This window comes from Hypoxylon fragiforme (genome assembly GCF_022984875.1).
Source record: "Hypoxylon fragiforme strain CBS 206.31 chromosome Unknown GGS25scaffold_2, whole genome shotgun sequence".
Taxonomy (NCBI): domain Eukaryota; kingdom Fungi; phylum Ascomycota; class Sordariomycetes; order Xylariales; family Hypoxylaceae; genus Hypoxylon; species Hypoxylon fragiforme.
In genome coordinates, this window is record NW_026054757.1 from 2,907,831 (window position 1) to 2,924,809 (window position 16,979).

A 16,979-nucleotide genomic window follows, 5' to 3' on the forward strand; every position below is an offset into this window, starting at 1 on the left:
CTATTCACTATTCACTATTCACTTCCTACTCGATTATATTATACATCTACATCTACATCCACATCTACATATCCCGTTCACGTTCACGTTCACGTTCACACATTCATATTCGCATTCATACAAGAGTTGTTGCGCATACATCCCCTGTTTGATATCCTCCTAAACTCATCAAAGTCTGATGAAACCATCTCATCAAATCGTTTCATCGATTTATCAAGTCATTGTTATTGTTGTTGATGAGTAACTAGATAAAGTATTTCGCTGCGACGGACCTAGTTGCTGCAACGCCGATCACCAGCATCGCGATATTGCCTGCAGGGTATGTTTCTTTTTCTTTTTCTTTCTTGGCCCATTTAATTCATTCTTTCATGGCTTTGATGCCGCATTTATCGTTATTACATACACAACCCTGCAAAACACGGTATATCGTCACCGTGCATCTCTCTTCCCAACTAATATCCCGTTTACTACGTCGTTATCCACGTTTTCCCTCCCCATGATTGTTAGTCAGCTGCGTACAAAAGGCAACACAACTTAGTTCCAGTGCCTTATCTCCGTCGACGGCGCAACACCTAGATTCGCCAAGAACAAGTGCTTATTGGAGTTTAATGTCTTCAAAGGAATGCATGGATCTCTTGGAAAGGCTTGGCTACACATAGAGACAATTGGGATCACGTTGGCTAAGAGTTATGCAAATAGCAACTTCAATCACGATAGCCTCACTATCTGTACTTAGTTGCAACTGCGCGAACTCTGAAAACAAGAAACCTCTACACCCAAAACCAAAACCAAAACCCTCTCATTTCAACCACAGCCCGCAAACTCCTGCACATATCAGTAGTCTGCTACGTAATGTTTAAGATCTGTAATACTAATATTTCATTTATAGATCGCTATTATGAGTTGAGTTCCTATTGGGAATCGGCCCTGTAGCCTCGGTGTGACTTGTGAACATGACGTCCAGGTGAGTTTTCTCTATTCACTTATAGACTGAGTCAAGGAATGCGAACTAATACATGGATAATCTTATAGGCTCGATCGTCTCGTCACGTAAGTATATGTTAATGATTGCTTTGTTTTTAGTGACTAATTTAACCTATTATCTTACAGGATCCTCGAGACGGGCAGTACTAAACTGATAAAAGACACTGCTGTGAACCAACTGGCAGATTGGCAGAAACAGCATCCCGAGGAGCTTTTCAACCTACTCTCTAGAGTTGTACCCTATCTTCGTCATAAAGATTGGGATACCCGAGCAACTTCGGCCAAGGCTCTGGGTCGGATTATTGAGAATGCCCCTTTCTACGATCCTAATGAGGATGAGGACGAAGATCCAGCCCTAGTAAAGAATGAAGAATACAGCGGCGAAATTACCCACATCAAGAAGGAGGATGACGAATCGCCTTCGTCGTCAGACGAGGAATTTAAACCGGAGACGTTAAACGTCTCGACTATACTCAAATATGGCCGTGAATTACTTAGGACTGGTAATGTTGATTATGGACTCGCGAGTCTTGAGCCTCAGGCACGACTGGCTCACCAACGAAAGACTCTCACTGGCCGCCTGGGATTGCTCGGTAGAAAATTCGAAGATGAGGAGGTCCCGATCACTGCTGAAAAGTCCGCAAGCCCCTTCACAATGCAAGACCCTACTACGACTACTAATGGGGTGGCACGTCAGGACAGCATGTCTGGTTCTACACCTAGCCTACCAACGGAGGAGTCTGGCCTGAGTGCCCGACAACTGAACGTTTTAAAGCGAAAGCGGAAGAGAGACGCGCAAAAGGCTGCGCAAGGAAAGGGCGGCTTCGGTGACTTGTCCGTTCGTCGTTCTTACACTGCCGGGTCTGAGGGAATCGATGACACCCCTTTGCCGGATGGCGATACAAAGAAAAACGGGAAAACTGATTATTTCAGTCTCGATCGGCCAGCCGACGTTGATGAAGATACTAAGATTGTCTCGGAATTCAAAGGACCCATTGCCGCCAGCAAATCGGAAATCGAAGCAGAAGACGAATTGCAAGGATCGGAATGGCCCTACGAACGTCTATGCGAGTTTCTCAAGATTGATATCTTTGATCCGCAGTGGGAGACACGTCACGGTGCTGCATTAGGTCTGCGAGAAATACTTCGAGTGCACGGTGCCGGTGCTGGCCGTTTGAGAGGCAAGTCGAGAGCTGAGAATAATGTCCTCAACAGGAAATGGCTCGATGACATGGCTTGCCGGCTTTGCTGCGTGCTCATGCTCGACAGGTTCACTGACTATGCCTCCGATACATCTGTTGCGCCAATTCGAGAGACCGTGGGCCAGACTCTGGGCTCGTTCCTAAAACATCTACCACCGCAGTCTGTTTACAACATCTACCAGATACTACTGAGGATGGTAATGCAACAGCACCTCGATTTGGAGAGGCCGGTCTGGGCCGTTTGTCACGGTGGTATGGTTGGTTTGCGATATGTTGTCGCTGTTAGGAAAGACTTACTATTGCAACGCAATGACATGATTGATGGCATAGTCCAAGCAGTCATGAAAGGCCTCGGCGACAACGATGACGATGTTCGATCAGTCAGTGCGGCAACTTTAATTCCGATGGCACAGGAGTTTGTGAATCTCCGACCCGGAGCACTCAATGAACTTATCAACATTGTATGGGGTAGTCTATCTAGCTTGGGCGACGACTTGAGTGCCAGCACTGGAAAGATCATGGACCTGTTAGCCACTCTCTGCAGCTTCCCGGAGGTCTTGGAAGCAATGAAAAGCTCAGCCGAACAGGACGAGGAGAGGTCTTTCACACTGCTAGTACCTCGACTCTACCCATTTCTACGACACACAATAACTTCGGTCCGTCTTGCTGTCTTGAAGGCTCTAATGACTTTTGTCAATCTAGGGGTAGAGTCTCAAGGCTGGCTGGATGGTAGGATCCTCCGATTGACGTTCCAAAACATACTCGTCGAACGCGATTCGGAAACGTTAAAAATGTCCATGGAGTTGTGGTCTGCTCTAGTGAGGTGTTTGGCAAAAAGTCCAGATACTCTTGGGCGAGAATTCGCCCCGCACATTGATGCTCTGATGCAGCTTACCCTACATCCAGTAGGAGTACCGAGGAATCCTATACCTATGAATGGCGCCCTCTTTCAGAAGCCCTCTGGGGGTACGTATTCCGTGCCTGGCTTTGCGCCTTCATCCACGCGAAAGGGTTCTGAAGCCGATGGAGAACGGGCTACGAAAAGACGAAAAAAGTCAACCAAAACCGATGACCCAACCCCTCTAATTCACTCGCACGATCTTGATGGCCATATGATGCAAGGAGACGTGGACCTTGTTGGTATGGACACACTTATTCGTTCTCGCGTTTCAGCTGCCACAGCAATGGGCTTAATTATGTCACTTGTGCCTACGCAATATCTGGACTCTTATGATGCCACGCTCGTGCCGGGGTTTACATCATCATACTCATCCACCCAACTCGCTGCGTGTGTGGTGATCGACGAGTATGCCCGAAGTTGCACTCATTCTCAAGTTCAGTCATCAAGATATGTAGATGAGCTCCAGAGAATGATTGATTCCGACCGTCCCTCACAATATCGTGATCTAGTCAGTTACGTTCAACGCGTACGATCACAGTGCCAGCAACTCATGAATCTCTTCAGAGACCACGGGAAAGTTGCCCAGCATAAGCTTCCAATCCTCGCTGTCGTTGTGCAAGGCGAAGCAGAAGCAGGTCCGGGCGCATTCTCTCTCTCTGCGGCCGACAAGTATGTAAATGAGGATTACGAGCGATTGAAGAAAATCATGGCTCCAGCCCAACGCTTGATTGCTAGCCAGCAACTTAACGAAGCCCGAGTAGCCACGGTCTCAGCCATCGAGGAGGCTCAGTCTATTAAGGAGACGCGCGATGTACGAATCAAGGCCGCGGCAGCATGTGCCCTCATCGCCATGAAAGTGCTTCCTAAGAAACCGAGTCCCCTAATCAAAGCTATCATGGATAGCATCAAGCTTGAGGAGAACCAACAACTGCAAACTCGCTCTGCTGACACAATTGGACGATTAGTCCAACTTTTTACCGAGAAAGGCCGGCGAGGTCCTGCAGACAAGGTTGTCTCTAACTTAGTTAAGTTCTCCTGCGTCGAAGTCGCCGAGACGCCTGAATTCCCGGTCCACGCTACAAAGACCAATGTAATTCTTTCAATGCAGAAAGAAGAGGATCGAGTAGATCACGGGTCTGATGCTGCAAAGTTCGCGCGCGAGGCTAAAGGCGCTCGTATCACGAGACGCGGAGCAAAAGAGGCCCTGGAGATCCTCGCTCGCACATTTGGTGCAAATCTATTTGGTACGGTTCCAAGCTTGAGGACTTTCATGGAAGGCCCCTTAGTAAAGGCTTTCTCCGGGGACCTACCCCCCGAGGCCAAAGACCCTGAAGATCCCTTTGGCCAAGAAATCGTGGATGCCATGTCAGTTATCCGGACTTTGACTCCCACTCTGGACAAGGCACTTCATCTATTCGTCATACAACAGGTTCCGCTCATCATTAAGTCGTTACATTCGGAACTATCCGTTTACCGATACATGGCTGCGAAATGCCTGGCCACGATTTGCAGTGTCATCACCGTTGAAGGCATGACAGCTCTCGTGGAAAATGTTTTGCCCTCAATAAATAACCCTATTGACTTGCACTTCCGTCAAGGAGCAATAGAGGTTATCTACCATTTAATTGCCGTTATGGGCGACGGCATCCTACCTTACGTTATCTTCCTCATTGTACCCGTCCTAGGTCGCATGAGCGACTCGGATAACGATATTCGCCTTATTGCTACAACATCATTTGCTACGCTAGTCAAACTTGTGCCTCTCGAGGCTGGCATTCCAGACCCTCCCGGTCTCTCGGAGGAGCTGCTGAAGGGTAGAGACCGCGAACGGACATTTATCGCACAGCTCCTTGATCCGAAGAAGGTGGAGCCGTTCAAGATCCCCGTCGCGATCAATGCCGAACTACGGTCTTACCAGCAGGAGGGTGTCAACTGGCTTCATTTCCTCAACAAATACCACCTTCATGGCATTCTTTGTGACGACATGGGGCTTGGGAAGACCCTTCAAACACTTTGTATCGTCGCCAGTGACCATTATAACAGGGAAGAGGAATTCAAGAGAACTGGCGCGCTAGATGTGCGGAAACTACCATCTCTTATTGTATGCCCTCCAACACTTTCAGGGCACTGGCAACAAGAGCTGAAAACGTTTGCGCCATTCTTGACTGTTACTGCTTTCGTTGGCCCACCCGCAGAGAGAAGAGCTAAAGCCACTCAATTCTCATCGACTGACATTGTCATAACTTCATATGAAGTTTGTCGTAATGACACCGATTACCTCGAAAAGCAGAATTGGAACTATGTGGTGCTCGACGAAGGCCACTTGATCAAAAATCCGAAGGCAAAGATTTCTCTCGCTGTCAAGAGACTTGCCAGCAACCATCGATTGATTCTAACCGGTACGCCAATCCAGAATAATGTCCTAGAGCTTTGGTCACTCTTCGACTTTTTGATGCCAGGATTCCTCGGAGCTGAGAAGGTGTTCTTGGACCGATTTGCCAAGCCAATTGCTGCCAGTCGATTCAGTAAGGCTTCATCGAAGGAGCAAGAGGCTGGCGCCTTAGCAATCGAAGCTCTACATAAGCAGGTTCTACCTTTCTTACTACGTCGTCTGAAAGAGGAGGTGCTTGACGACCTCCCCCCAAAGATCCTTCAGAATTACTACTGTGACCTCAGCGATCTACAGAGGAAGTTATTCGAAGACTTCACCAAGAGGCAAGGTAAAAAGCTGACAGAGGAAGCTGGCCGAGACGACAAGGACGCCAAACAACATATATTCCAAGCCTTGCAATACATGCGAAAGCTGTGTAACTCCCCTGCGCTTGTGATGACACCAAACAATAAACTCTACGAAGAGACGCAACGATTCCTCCAGAAACAAGGAACCAGTATCGAGGATCCTACTCATGCTCCTAAGTTAACCGCTCTCAAGGATCTATTGGTTGATTGTGGTATTGGCGTTGAAGGTACCGATGCGAACGACCCCCTATACCAGCCCATCAAACCGCATCGCGCCTTAATCTTTTGTCAAATGAAAGAGATGCTTGACATGGTCCAGAATACGGTGCTGAAACGCATGCTTCCTTCTGTCTCGTATCTACGACTTGATGGCTCGGTGGAGGCAAACAAGAGACAAGGCATCGTCAATAAGTTCAACAAGGACCCGTCCTACGACTGTCTACTCCTCACAACAAGTGTTGGTGGTTTAGGTCTCAACCTCACGGGGGCAGATACCGTTATCTTTGTTGAACACGATTGGAACCCTCAACGAGATCTCCAGGCCATGGATCGTGCTCATCGAATTGGGCAAAAGAAGGTGGTCAACGTATATCGGCTCATTACAAGAGGGACCCTAGAAGAGAAGATCCTCAGGTTAGTACAGCTTCTCACAATGATAGGATCATTACTAATCTCATTTCACTTCAGTCTCCAAGCATTCAAGATAGATGTTGCATCCACCGTGGTGAATCAACAAAACGCTGGATTGGTAAGTGTTAGATCTTGCTTCGCTAAGAACAGTTACTAATGAACTACTGAAGGGAACTATGGACACGGACCAAATATTGGACCTTTTCAATCTGGGCGATTCAGGGCCGAGCCTAATATCCGACAAGCCTCAGGGCAGTATGGAAGGACGAGAGGAAGATATGGTGGATGTCGAGACGGGTGACGTTATAGCTCCAGGCAAGAAGGCATGGGCAGATGACTTAGGAGAGCTCTGGGATAATCGCCAGTATGAGGAAAGCTTTGATTTAGACGGCTTCCTCAAAACGATGCAGTAATGTCCGGGGTCAGAGACCGACGAGTTATGATGAAGAGAGGCTTCGAAGGTAATTAATCCTAACTCATGGGATATTCCATGAGCAAGATGTATGGTATTGCATTGTGTATACTTGTACTATAACGGAGTAATAATGGCGAAGCAAGGCATCCATTGTCCCGTAAGGGGACTTGGCTTCAATACATTGATCTATTTACTAAAGATCAACATTCTGTTCTCTGGCAAATAATCCCCTCCCTAGGTCTTCGTAACTAAATTGGCATCACGGAACCATCCCACTCATGCATCATTTCTAATCTTAACACCTCTGAGGGGCAAGGGAAGCTTGAAAGCGGGGGAGAAAAAGACAGTATTCATACAAAGAGGCAGACTACCAGTTAGCCAGCCAGCCAGCTTAGGCAGGGGAAGAGGAGTTTCTTTTTCCCTTTGTTCTAGATTGCGCATGAAAGTAAATGTATGTGTGTGGCTGATAGCACATCAGACTTGGATTACATCTTGGTATGTACCAGTTAGCTTTAATATGTACTGTAGGTATGTACTATGGCTGCTGCTTTTCAGGTCATTAGGTACTAAGGTGCCCTGTAGGTAGGTACCTACAGTCTTGCAAATTCACCAATTAATTTTTTTGAGCATTGCATCCATGGATGGATGCCCTTGATGTTAGGTACAATTGTACATCAATTAATTAGCAGAGGTCCATGTACCAAAGTACATAACTACCCACATTTCATTCATGTCGGCAGGGGTGGGGCAAGGGGGGCCCATGTCCAAGTCCGAAACCTTTCCTAATTAGGCACAGTTTTCGGAGCACAGACCCGATTGGCCCCACCCGGACCCGGCCGCGGCTTCCGTCTTCAACCAACGTCAGATCCCGGTCCACCTGTAATACAGCACCCCTGAGCAATTATTTAGGTATTCGGAATACTTGAATACATAACCCCTCATTTTCGCTTCGCTCTTTCCTCCCACGCCGTGAGGGTTCTTTTTGTGCGCTGACATTATTTTTATTATTTTTTTTTCTTCGCTTAAACCCTAGGGTAACCCCGCACGCCCACAACCACGGGGACGCGTTCTAGTAGGTGTTGGCTGACGCGCCCACGCGTCTTGATATCGTGGGTGTAAATGGTAGAGGGTGAGCAATCCGAACACATCGTTCACGGCGTGGCGTAGACAGCGACGATCATGTAGTCGACGATAATATTTCCCTAGTATCCAGCGTGCCTCAAGCGCTTTAGTAGCCCTTCCTGCTGGTTAAGTGAATGCCTACCTTGTAGAAGCTGCGTGGTTTGTCTAGAGAAGAGCATCTAAGCACGTCTGAATAGCTTCACTTCCCGAAGGGCTTACGAAAGAATTAGGTTAGTTAGGTAGGTAGTTCTAGACACGTTTGGTTTTATAGGACGATCAGTTATTGTATTGGTCTGTCAAGTTACAGCAGGTGAATACTAATTTACTGAGGCCTCTTTTTCCTTGAAAGTAATCCGTTCCACTAATCCCACTGAGGTGTCTTTACCAACCACTAAGCTCTCAAATTGATTCAATTCCATCGATTGTTTTCCGACTGTATTGGACAGTTCTGGCGTAGGATGAATTAAATTCTAAGCGTAATTAGTATGGTGATGGTCAGGTTGGGTGGTGTGGGTTGAAGACTTACAAAGCTCGAAGTCAGAACTCTCATCTTCTGGCTCGGCATCATCTTCTTGCTCAGATGCGGGAACCTGCTTCTCAGCAAGAAGGCTCTTCCGAGTACGACGTCTGGGAATCGGCTTCGCAGCAGTCTTTCCACTAGCCTTTGTCTCGGTGAGGATTTTGAAATCCTGTTTCGCGGTGCCTTCATTAAAAAGGCGCAAAAGTGCCGACTTCTGAGGATCCCCACCGATGTGGGTTAGCATCTTCACTTTAAAGAGTGCTTCAGCTAAATCCTCGATTTCCTTCTTCTTCTCCAAGTCATCCGCAAGGGAAGACCTGACTGACTCCACAAAGGCCTCTTCTCTTGCCTTGACCGCCATGGTTCTGAGGCGGTCTTTCTGACTGCCCGGCTTCTCGCTCTGTATAATCAAACCGTTAGAAGAAGAAAAAGCAGGGAAAAGATAATAATCCATAAGATGAATTTTCTTCCTTTCTCTTGAATGCGTTATGATAGGATGGCATGAGAGTTTGATTACTTACGAAGCCTTTGGCCTTGGGAACAGTAGTTGCCTTCGCAGCAACTGCTCCAGCACCGACCGCGCCAGCTTCCTCAGTAGCACTAGCAGAAGCTTCAGCAGCGGCACTAGTAGCTTGCTGGCCGGCCACGGCGGCGGGGGCTTGGGAGTCATGACTCTCCTCAGCCTCCGAATCCTCGATTACGAGTCGCGCTAAGTTTCCACTGGAGTAAGCTCATGATCAAGTAGAAGATGAAAGAGAGAGAGAGAAAATATTTCGTGAGTAGATATAGATGATAGATTACTTACCCTTCTTGCGGGACTCAGCCAGGGAGGGGCGGCCACGTTTCTTGGGCTCTGCCATGGTTTGGGACGCGACAGCGTCGGACTCGCTGGTGACCTCTGACTGTGTGCCTTTATTGGCACGCACAGGAGGTTTGGTGGTGGTGTAGCCTACGTGCTTAATACGAGGCATGTTGTAATGATGTTGATAATTAATTGTGAGATAATTGGGAGTGCGGTACTAATTGACAGTTTTGGGTCCTGTCTTGTGTGTGTGGGATTAAAAAGAGAGAAGAAAAGGAAACTTGAATTCAAGTCCAGAGAAAACTTGGCTTAAATACTTTTTCTGGGACGTGGGGCTCGACGAGGGTAGGGTACCTAGGTCTTGGTGGTGTCGCAAAGAAGCTGCGGCCATGTCTCCGCTTGCCTTGGTGACTTCCCAATGGCAGGATATGAACTGCATGCTCTCAGCTGACAATGGGTGGATGGTACATCCTTGAGATCACAGGTGTCTTTCAGGGCTACCCTCTCCTTTCACTTATATATATTATCCCCTATTGTCCACTATATACTACAAGGCCATGATGAGCCTCATCTATACTAATTATCTTGCCATGTCTTCAACCTGGCCAGGATATTTCAAGAGATGGAGGCTATGTATATAGGGGAGATACTTTTCAGTGCTTGACGCCTGAGATACCACCTACCATCATATTTCTTGGCCTAGGATACGACAAGAACTACTTTATATTGCTGTAAAAAAATGATCAGTAAAAATATGTTACTATATTACCCAGCATATATTCCCAGGGGCCCATCAGGAGGCTCTTTTATACTTTATATATTCCCGCTGTACTTACTGGGTAGACCTGGTCAAGTACCACTCAGGGGAGGCCTAACCCCTATTTGGATTACAACAGCTTGAATAAAATAAAAATAAAAATAATGAAAGTCGCCAAAAGTCACCCAAATTAGATTAGCGTAGTTCATATTATTCCTAAAAGGGAGTTCAAAATCAAATGCGAACATTTTTAGGGTTGTGATTTCACTTGTGATTAGAATAAATAACTATTGGGCAGGCACATGGGAAGGAACTTCAGGAAGGGAGGAGGGGAGGAAGGAAAGAAAGAACGAAGCACAACTTCCATGGAATATCTATTATCCTTCCATGCCTAACAAACATCTTCAACATCATTGATGGCTTTCCCCTACCATCACCAACTTAAATATACCCTAGGTGCCAACAGAGCGGCAAACCAAACGAGCCGTTAGATCGTAGGTTAGCATTTTCGTATTAAAACTTCTGGCCCCTTTTAATTACACTGTATATATTATATCTTCACTTAAAACTTGAGTATTGTTGTACTCATCTTCACCCTCATAGCAGCTAGCCCTAGGTAATTTGGTAAAATGGAAGCTGTATACGATTTCGTCGTCGATGGCGATGGAACAGCTATCCTTACCTTGGCAGCCCGGTAGCCCGAGGATCCAACAGTATCGGTTGTAGTTGTCCAGGCAGGGACCTATTACCAGATTTAAAATCCCATACTCTCGTCGACTTCACTTGGCGCGGGTGTCTTCATTGGAAGCTCTCTTCAGGACACAAACCCGGCGGTGGATTGGGGTATTGCAGCGACACCACAGAAGGGTGCATACCTATAATTGGGAATTGCACTATGCATGTGGGAAATGTTTGGGGGGAAGGTAAAAAGAATACTTTTGTGCTTTACATGAACAAACATAATCTTTCCTACTAACCTCTTCATAGAGCTCATGGAGGAATTTCATGATGTACATCCATCCAGACGCTGGATCACTCCAGCAATGGGCGGATATGGTAGACAACAAGTCATACATATTCGATAGCACGTTCTCATATTTTCAAAAGAGTTGCCATTCCACCCCTCCAGACGTTACCAGCTGGAATCCTCGTCCAGCACCGCAGTATAATACAAAAACCGTTAGCCCAGACGGAGGGCCACTTCAAGTATCCTTCTATAACAACGTCTAATCCTTTCCAATCCGCTTAGAGACGGCTTTCTATGATATCGGCATCCTCACCACTGGCGACTTCAACCGTGACAATCTGTTGGGGTCTCAGTATTACACGAACACAGTGGACCCAACCACTGCAACGCGGAGCTCTGCGCAGAGAGCTTTCCTGGGCATGTATCAGGCCCGACCCAATATCAAGATATTCCAGAACGCCTTGACCAAGAAAATCTTATCTGACGAACACAAACGAGCGACGGCAGTGACCATTGACTCCGGCCACAACCTCGAAGACCACGTCATGTACCGACCCTCTCACCGGGTCCAGCTCGATACCATCCACACAGAGACATATGATCCCACAACCATTATGCTCAACCTCGTCGAATACTTCACCAAGGCCCGAGTCCCATTTGCATATACAGGAATGGACTACGCAGCCTGGGAGAAGATCCCGCAGAACGTACTCTCCAAGAAAGCCACCACAGCTCTGCCCCAGCGAGGTACCTACCCGACTCCCTTCCCCCGATGTTAATTACATGTCGATGGACGCGTACTACGGCGACTACGCCAGCCCCATCCATGTCTACTAGGGCGCCCAAATATGACGGGTACAACTACATAACGCTCCTAGTCGCGCCGATGACTGTGCGCTCGCGCGAGAGCATGACTATACAGTCCACGGACACAGCTGACTTTCCACGCTTGACAGCGACAGCGCCGAAAGCGCCCCGACACAAAGCTTAAAACATACACCGCATAATGTATTCACCAGAGCTCGAACACCTCAGACCTATTAGGACCGACAGGAAGATCCAACAGTGGCCGAGTAACCACCCCGGAATAATGTACGCTGGACGCGACCTCCCTTGATAGAGCATCATCATGTATGCTTTTCAAGGTTTGATATGTAGGATACGCTGGACCCTTTTCATACCACGGGAATAGGATTCCATGTACATAACACTAGAGTAGCTCTACACGCCGCATACCCCTAGGGAGGTTGCAAGGGCGGGTCTTTCCCCTTTGCCACGGCGTTAAATATACCAACCAACCAGCCAGCTGACCTTCCGATCGTTGACTTTTTAACTGGCTAACCGACCCTATCTATTGACCAAGAAGTTGCCGTCGCCGGGTTCACGCGGGCGCGCTAGCTCTTCTGTACGCAGGCCGTCAAGGCGGTGTTGGAAGACCTTGCAGAGAGAGCACTCACTCCCCAGGCCCAGCTGTACAGACCGACGCGCAGATCCACGACGCGATCCGGGGGACATTGCCTACGCTCTTCCACGCCCCCGCGACGTGTAGAATGGGGGGGTCGACGATCCGGGTGCTGGGGTGGATATTAATTGCAGGGTGATTAGCGTCTGCGGGCTGCGGGCTGTGGATGCAAATAAGCTCCTTTGCCATGCTCCCTTCGGGCCATCCCTAGGCATTGGCGTACGCTCTCGCTGAGAAGATCGCCGATGAGATCAAGGCGGGTAAATGATTTCTAAGGTTAGGATACTAAATAATTACAAAGTACCTAGCTACGTTGTACTACGGGCTCGACAATGGTAGGTAGGTAAGTAGGCATTCATTTATGTTCATGGGTATCTATTATCGCATTGCGTGCGATTAATTTTATATAGGGGACTGACTACCAAAACAAATCTAGCCTACTCATTGTAACAGATTGTTGGCCTACTTCTTCTTGGACCTCGCCTTGAAAGACTTCAAGGGATCACTCTTACGACTGCCAAACCTCTTGCCTTTGCTCTTGAATATCCTACCCTTTCTGCCCTTTCCATCAAGTACCTTCTTGAAAGGTACGAATCCGACATCAGTGGGCGTTATTGCCTTCTTCCCGTCTTTGGGCAATAGATAATCGGGAACATGTCTGAGATGAGGTTGGCTTCGCGCTGTTCGAAGCTCTACGTCATGCCGAAGATGGCGGACTTCCAAGGGGTTCTCTTCGAAATGCCTTTTTAAGCTTTCACTCTTGAGTAGTTCTTGCTTGAGTTCGCGTAATCGAGCCTCTCGGATGGAAACTTTGGTGACAGCTCTAAGAGCATCGTTCATACGGTAGCGGAATGCCTCCACGGCGTTCATGTCAAAGCTGTATGGCTTGACTTCCTGACCCCTTTTAGCTTGCTGCTTGATGATTTTACCCAGTACCTTCTCGTCATTCTCTGCTGTTTCGATGCTGGTGGGCATGTGCTTTCGGAATTTGTCCTGCGGAACGACGAAAGATAATGCCATGCCAGTTTGACCGGCACGTGCGGTTCGCCCGATCCTATGGAGATATGATCGAGACGTTAGGGGGAGGTCGAAGTTGATTACCACTGCCACATTCATAAAGTCGATGCCTCGAGATACTCCGTAGTTCTTATCGCGTCGTGCAGATTTGCGTTTCTTTGCTCGTGTAGAGGTAACCTTTTTATCGCCATTGTTGTCTGGGATCTCATCGGCCTTTTCAAGGCCAGCATTCTCGGTTTCCTTGTCTGGGTCTGTCTCGTCTTTCTCATCGCCTATCACTTCGTTTTCATCGGAGGCAATGATGATATTGTAGACTCCTCTGTTGAACTCTTCGACGGCGTGAATTCGACAATTGACAGGTAATTCTGAGTTCAAGAGGCAACTCCGTATTCCGAATTGTTCAAAAAATAGCTTGAGCCGATAGCATCGGTCGACATCGCTGACAAATATGATTGCCTTGCCCTTCACCAATTCGAGTTTGATCATGCAATATATGAGGAGGAACTTTTCGTCTTCACCGCACCTGAAATTTTCGTTAGTTCTGGGGGTATAAACCAGTAGAGGGATGCAAGATCATACTTTACTACGTATTGAGAAACAGTTTTGTTCTCCTCGGGCTCTTCCAAGTTTAGTACCGTTGGATTCCGACAAAAGAGCCCTTTAAGAGTGTCAACTTCTGAGGTTAGAGTTGCACTCATGAGGGTTGTCTGTAGTCCCTTAGGTACCGAGGACGCCACATTCTGTAAGTCTTCGTCATAGCCATATGACAACACAAGATCGGCCTCGTCTAATACCAGGTGCGTGAGTTTCTCCACGGACATCGTAGAGTTCTTGATGTTGTGCCATGCTCTTGCAGGCGTTGCCACTACTATGTCGGGAGAATCAGAGAGAACGGCGCGCTGGGCGGCATCGGAAAGCTTGTCGGATAGCTTGGACACTTTGATTTCTCTAGAGCAGAAAGAAGTGAGGGTGTCGAGCACCTTGGAAACTTGGGTTACCAATTCGTTGGTAGGAACTAGGATAAGAGCGGCAGTAAACGCATCGGATGAAGTCTAGATGATGGTAAGTGACTGTCTGGTCACAAAGGAGGGGTGCCAATTGCAATCTAGATTGCAGGGTTGGCTCGTACCTGTTTGCGCTTGAGGATGGCTTGGAGGATGGGTAAGATGTAAGCGGCAGTCTTCCCTGAGCCTGTTTTGGCCTTTGCTAACACATCGCAGCCATCAATGGCCAATGGTATAGCTTTGATCTGAACCAGTGTGGGTGTTTGCCAGTTTTGACGGGCTGTGGCTTGAAGGAGTCTGCTGTCGAGACCGAGATGTGCGAAGGTGGGAGGAGTGGCTTCGGCGCTCTCGCTGGACGCTTTTACGTCTGCCGCTGAAGCAGGTTCATTATTCTCGTCTAACTTGCGTTTCATGTTGACGTAGCCACAAAGGCAATAAGTATATTAGGGATATTGGGTGATGCTTTGGAGAGATTTTGCAGAGAAGTTCGAAGACGATTGTATTGGTATTGACTGATCACTTGGACAGCCACTGGTTTGGCTTGATTTACTTCTGTTAACGGACTGGACTCTAACTTTTTTTTTTTTTTTTTTACTTGGCTTGGGCTGGTCGCAAAAAAAAAAAAAAATTCCTTATCTTATCGCACGGACCGTGGAAGAACCATTTCACCATTTCACCATTTTGCTAGCTGCAGGCTCCCTGCATTCGCTAATCGCTAATCTAAGATTGAGGCTACTAGGTAACGTAGTAGGTACGGCATAGTATGTACTGCTCCTTACAATAAATGCAGTCGATGAGCAATCAAGCATTTACTTGGCAATTCATTACGTACAAGTTTCAAAAATAAGCTATGGACCCTTACGAACATCCGTACAATGCTACATACCAATTACAACGATCTCTCTTTAAACCGAAACAGGCACATGGAATCGTTTCCAACTTTCAAGTCAAACAAGCTTCTGTCGCTTAGGCATGTCGGCATTCTTTTGGTGCCTTTTCAGTTCTTGGCTTTGGCAACGGCAACATCGCTCCGTCGTGGGTGGCCGCACTAGAGTTTTGGCCAAGAAAACCCCTTAGCAACCGTCTACTTTCTTCTCCTTCAACATCCTTCAACATGATTCGTTCAGTCATCTCTTTTATCTTTAAAAATAATAGCTGTGATACCTAGCTAAATGCCCGTCTGGATAGCTCTGTGCGAGGTTACAGAGCAGCTAACCATTTCACCTCGTCTAGTTTCATCACACTGCTACGTACTAGGTAATCATCTAATTACCTAGGTGAGATAATCTGCGTAGACCTCAGTACGTATGTAGGTTCACCTGCTCAGGCTGCTCAGGCTGCTCTATCATAACTTGGGGCGGACGAACGAAGCTAGACGATGCGGACTGTTTTAAAGTCTTCCCTGTGAAGTTTCAAGGAATTCGACAGTTATATAATTATATAATTACCGCAAATGCTGTTGGCTACCTACCTACCTAGTAGGTAGGTACATGTAGGTATTATTGTAGATACAGTATGGCTGCCACGGCTAACCCCAGTGTCCTAGGTTGGCCTTGTGGCCCAAGTTGTGGGTGGGTGCCGTGGTTGACAAGGGACGGACGAGCTCAGAAGATCCCGATGCCTACCTAGCCTTCCTACCTTGTCCATCAATCGCTTAATATGGACTGCAAGGTGCTCGGCTTCTACCAACTTGGCTTCACAGTCTTGAAGCCGAGAAACAGAGAGCTTGCTACGCATCGAGCTTCATGAGAACACCAAACATTCGCCGTCCTATGTAAGTGCCAAACGCAAACTATTAATAGTGTGTTTGTTTGTTGTTTCTGTCTTGTCTTAGCTATTTCTAGAGACGTTGATCACTCGATAGTATATCTCTTGGCACTCACGCCTTCTCAAGAGTCGAAACGAGTAACCTACAATCAATTACTACTCTCACAAGATCCCCAGACTCTGTTTTAACCAACCCGCTTTACGTTTCTTCATGGACAAGGACCATAAATAGTAAATCGCGTCACGTGCTGCTCTCCCATGTTCAGTAAGCGGTGGTTTCATACCATCAGTGCTGAAACTACAGCCGGGGGACTACGTAGACTTTCCACGATACCCCAGACCTGGTGTGTGAGATCGATCAACGAATGAACCGCACCCGGTGAGGTATTTTCATAGCCGCGATATTTGCGCGCGTCTTGGCTAAATACTACCATTTGAACTATGTCGAAGTAGCCGCACTGGTCGACTCGAAACGGATCGACACTTTACCACGGGCCTTTTTGTCGGAAAGACCCCTACCACCATTACTACGCTTCCTAGATCTCTGATAGGTCAACTCATCCGATATCAAGGCTTCATCATGAATGAGGGTTTAGATACCTACAACTAGAGTAAGACCAAGTTGCCGCCTTTGACTAAAGCCGGCATTTCTACTCTCGTTGTGGAGCATGTTACCTTGTAGATGGCTTC

The 16,979-nt window shown here is 47.4% G+C and overlaps 3 protein-coding genes across 3 annotated transcripts; 2 read left to right on the forward strand and 1 right to left on the reverse strand.

Moving 5' to 3' along the window:
- The first annotated feature begins 408 nt into the window (after positions 1–408).
- GGS25DRAFT_135703 (uncharacterized protein) lies at positions 409–7,008 on the forward strand. The gene is made up of 5 exons (XM_049256267.1): positions 409–964; positions 1,033–1,050; positions 1,111–6,459; positions 6,514–6,574; positions 6,627–7,008. The coding sequence occupies exons 1-5, from the start codon at positions 954–956 to the stop codon at positions 6,867–6,869; spliced, it is 5,682 nt and encodes a 1,893-aa protein (XP_049120357.1). The 5' UTR covers positions 409–953; the 3' UTR covers positions 6,870–7,008.
- Positions 7,009–11,080: 4,072 nt separating this feature from the next.
- On the forward strand, positions 11,081–12,030 carry GGS25DRAFT_518481 (uncharacterized protein; the record flags this gene model as incomplete). Its single annotated transcript, XM_049263547.1, has 3 exons — positions 11,081–11,251; positions 11,324–11,786; positions 11,858–12,030. The coding sequence occupies 3 exons, from the start codon at positions 11,081–11,083 to the stop codon at positions 12,028–12,030; spliced, it is 807 nt and encodes a 268-aa protein (XP_049120358.1).
- Positions 12,031–12,836: 806 nt separating this feature from the next.
- GGS25DRAFT_477099 (DEAD-domain-containing protein) lies at positions 12,837–15,096 on the reverse strand. The gene is made up of 3 exons (XM_049259826.1): positions 14,648–15,096; positions 14,098–14,570; positions 12,837–14,041 (listed from the first exon to the last, which is right to left on the reverse strand). The coding sequence occupies exons 1-3, from the start codon at positions 14,933–14,935 to the stop codon at positions 12,964–12,966; spliced, it is 1,839 nt and encodes a 612-aa protein (XP_049120359.1). The 5' UTR covers positions 14,936–15,096; the 3' UTR covers positions 12,837–12,963.
- Between the last annotated feature and the right edge of the window lie 1,883 nt (positions 15,097–16,979).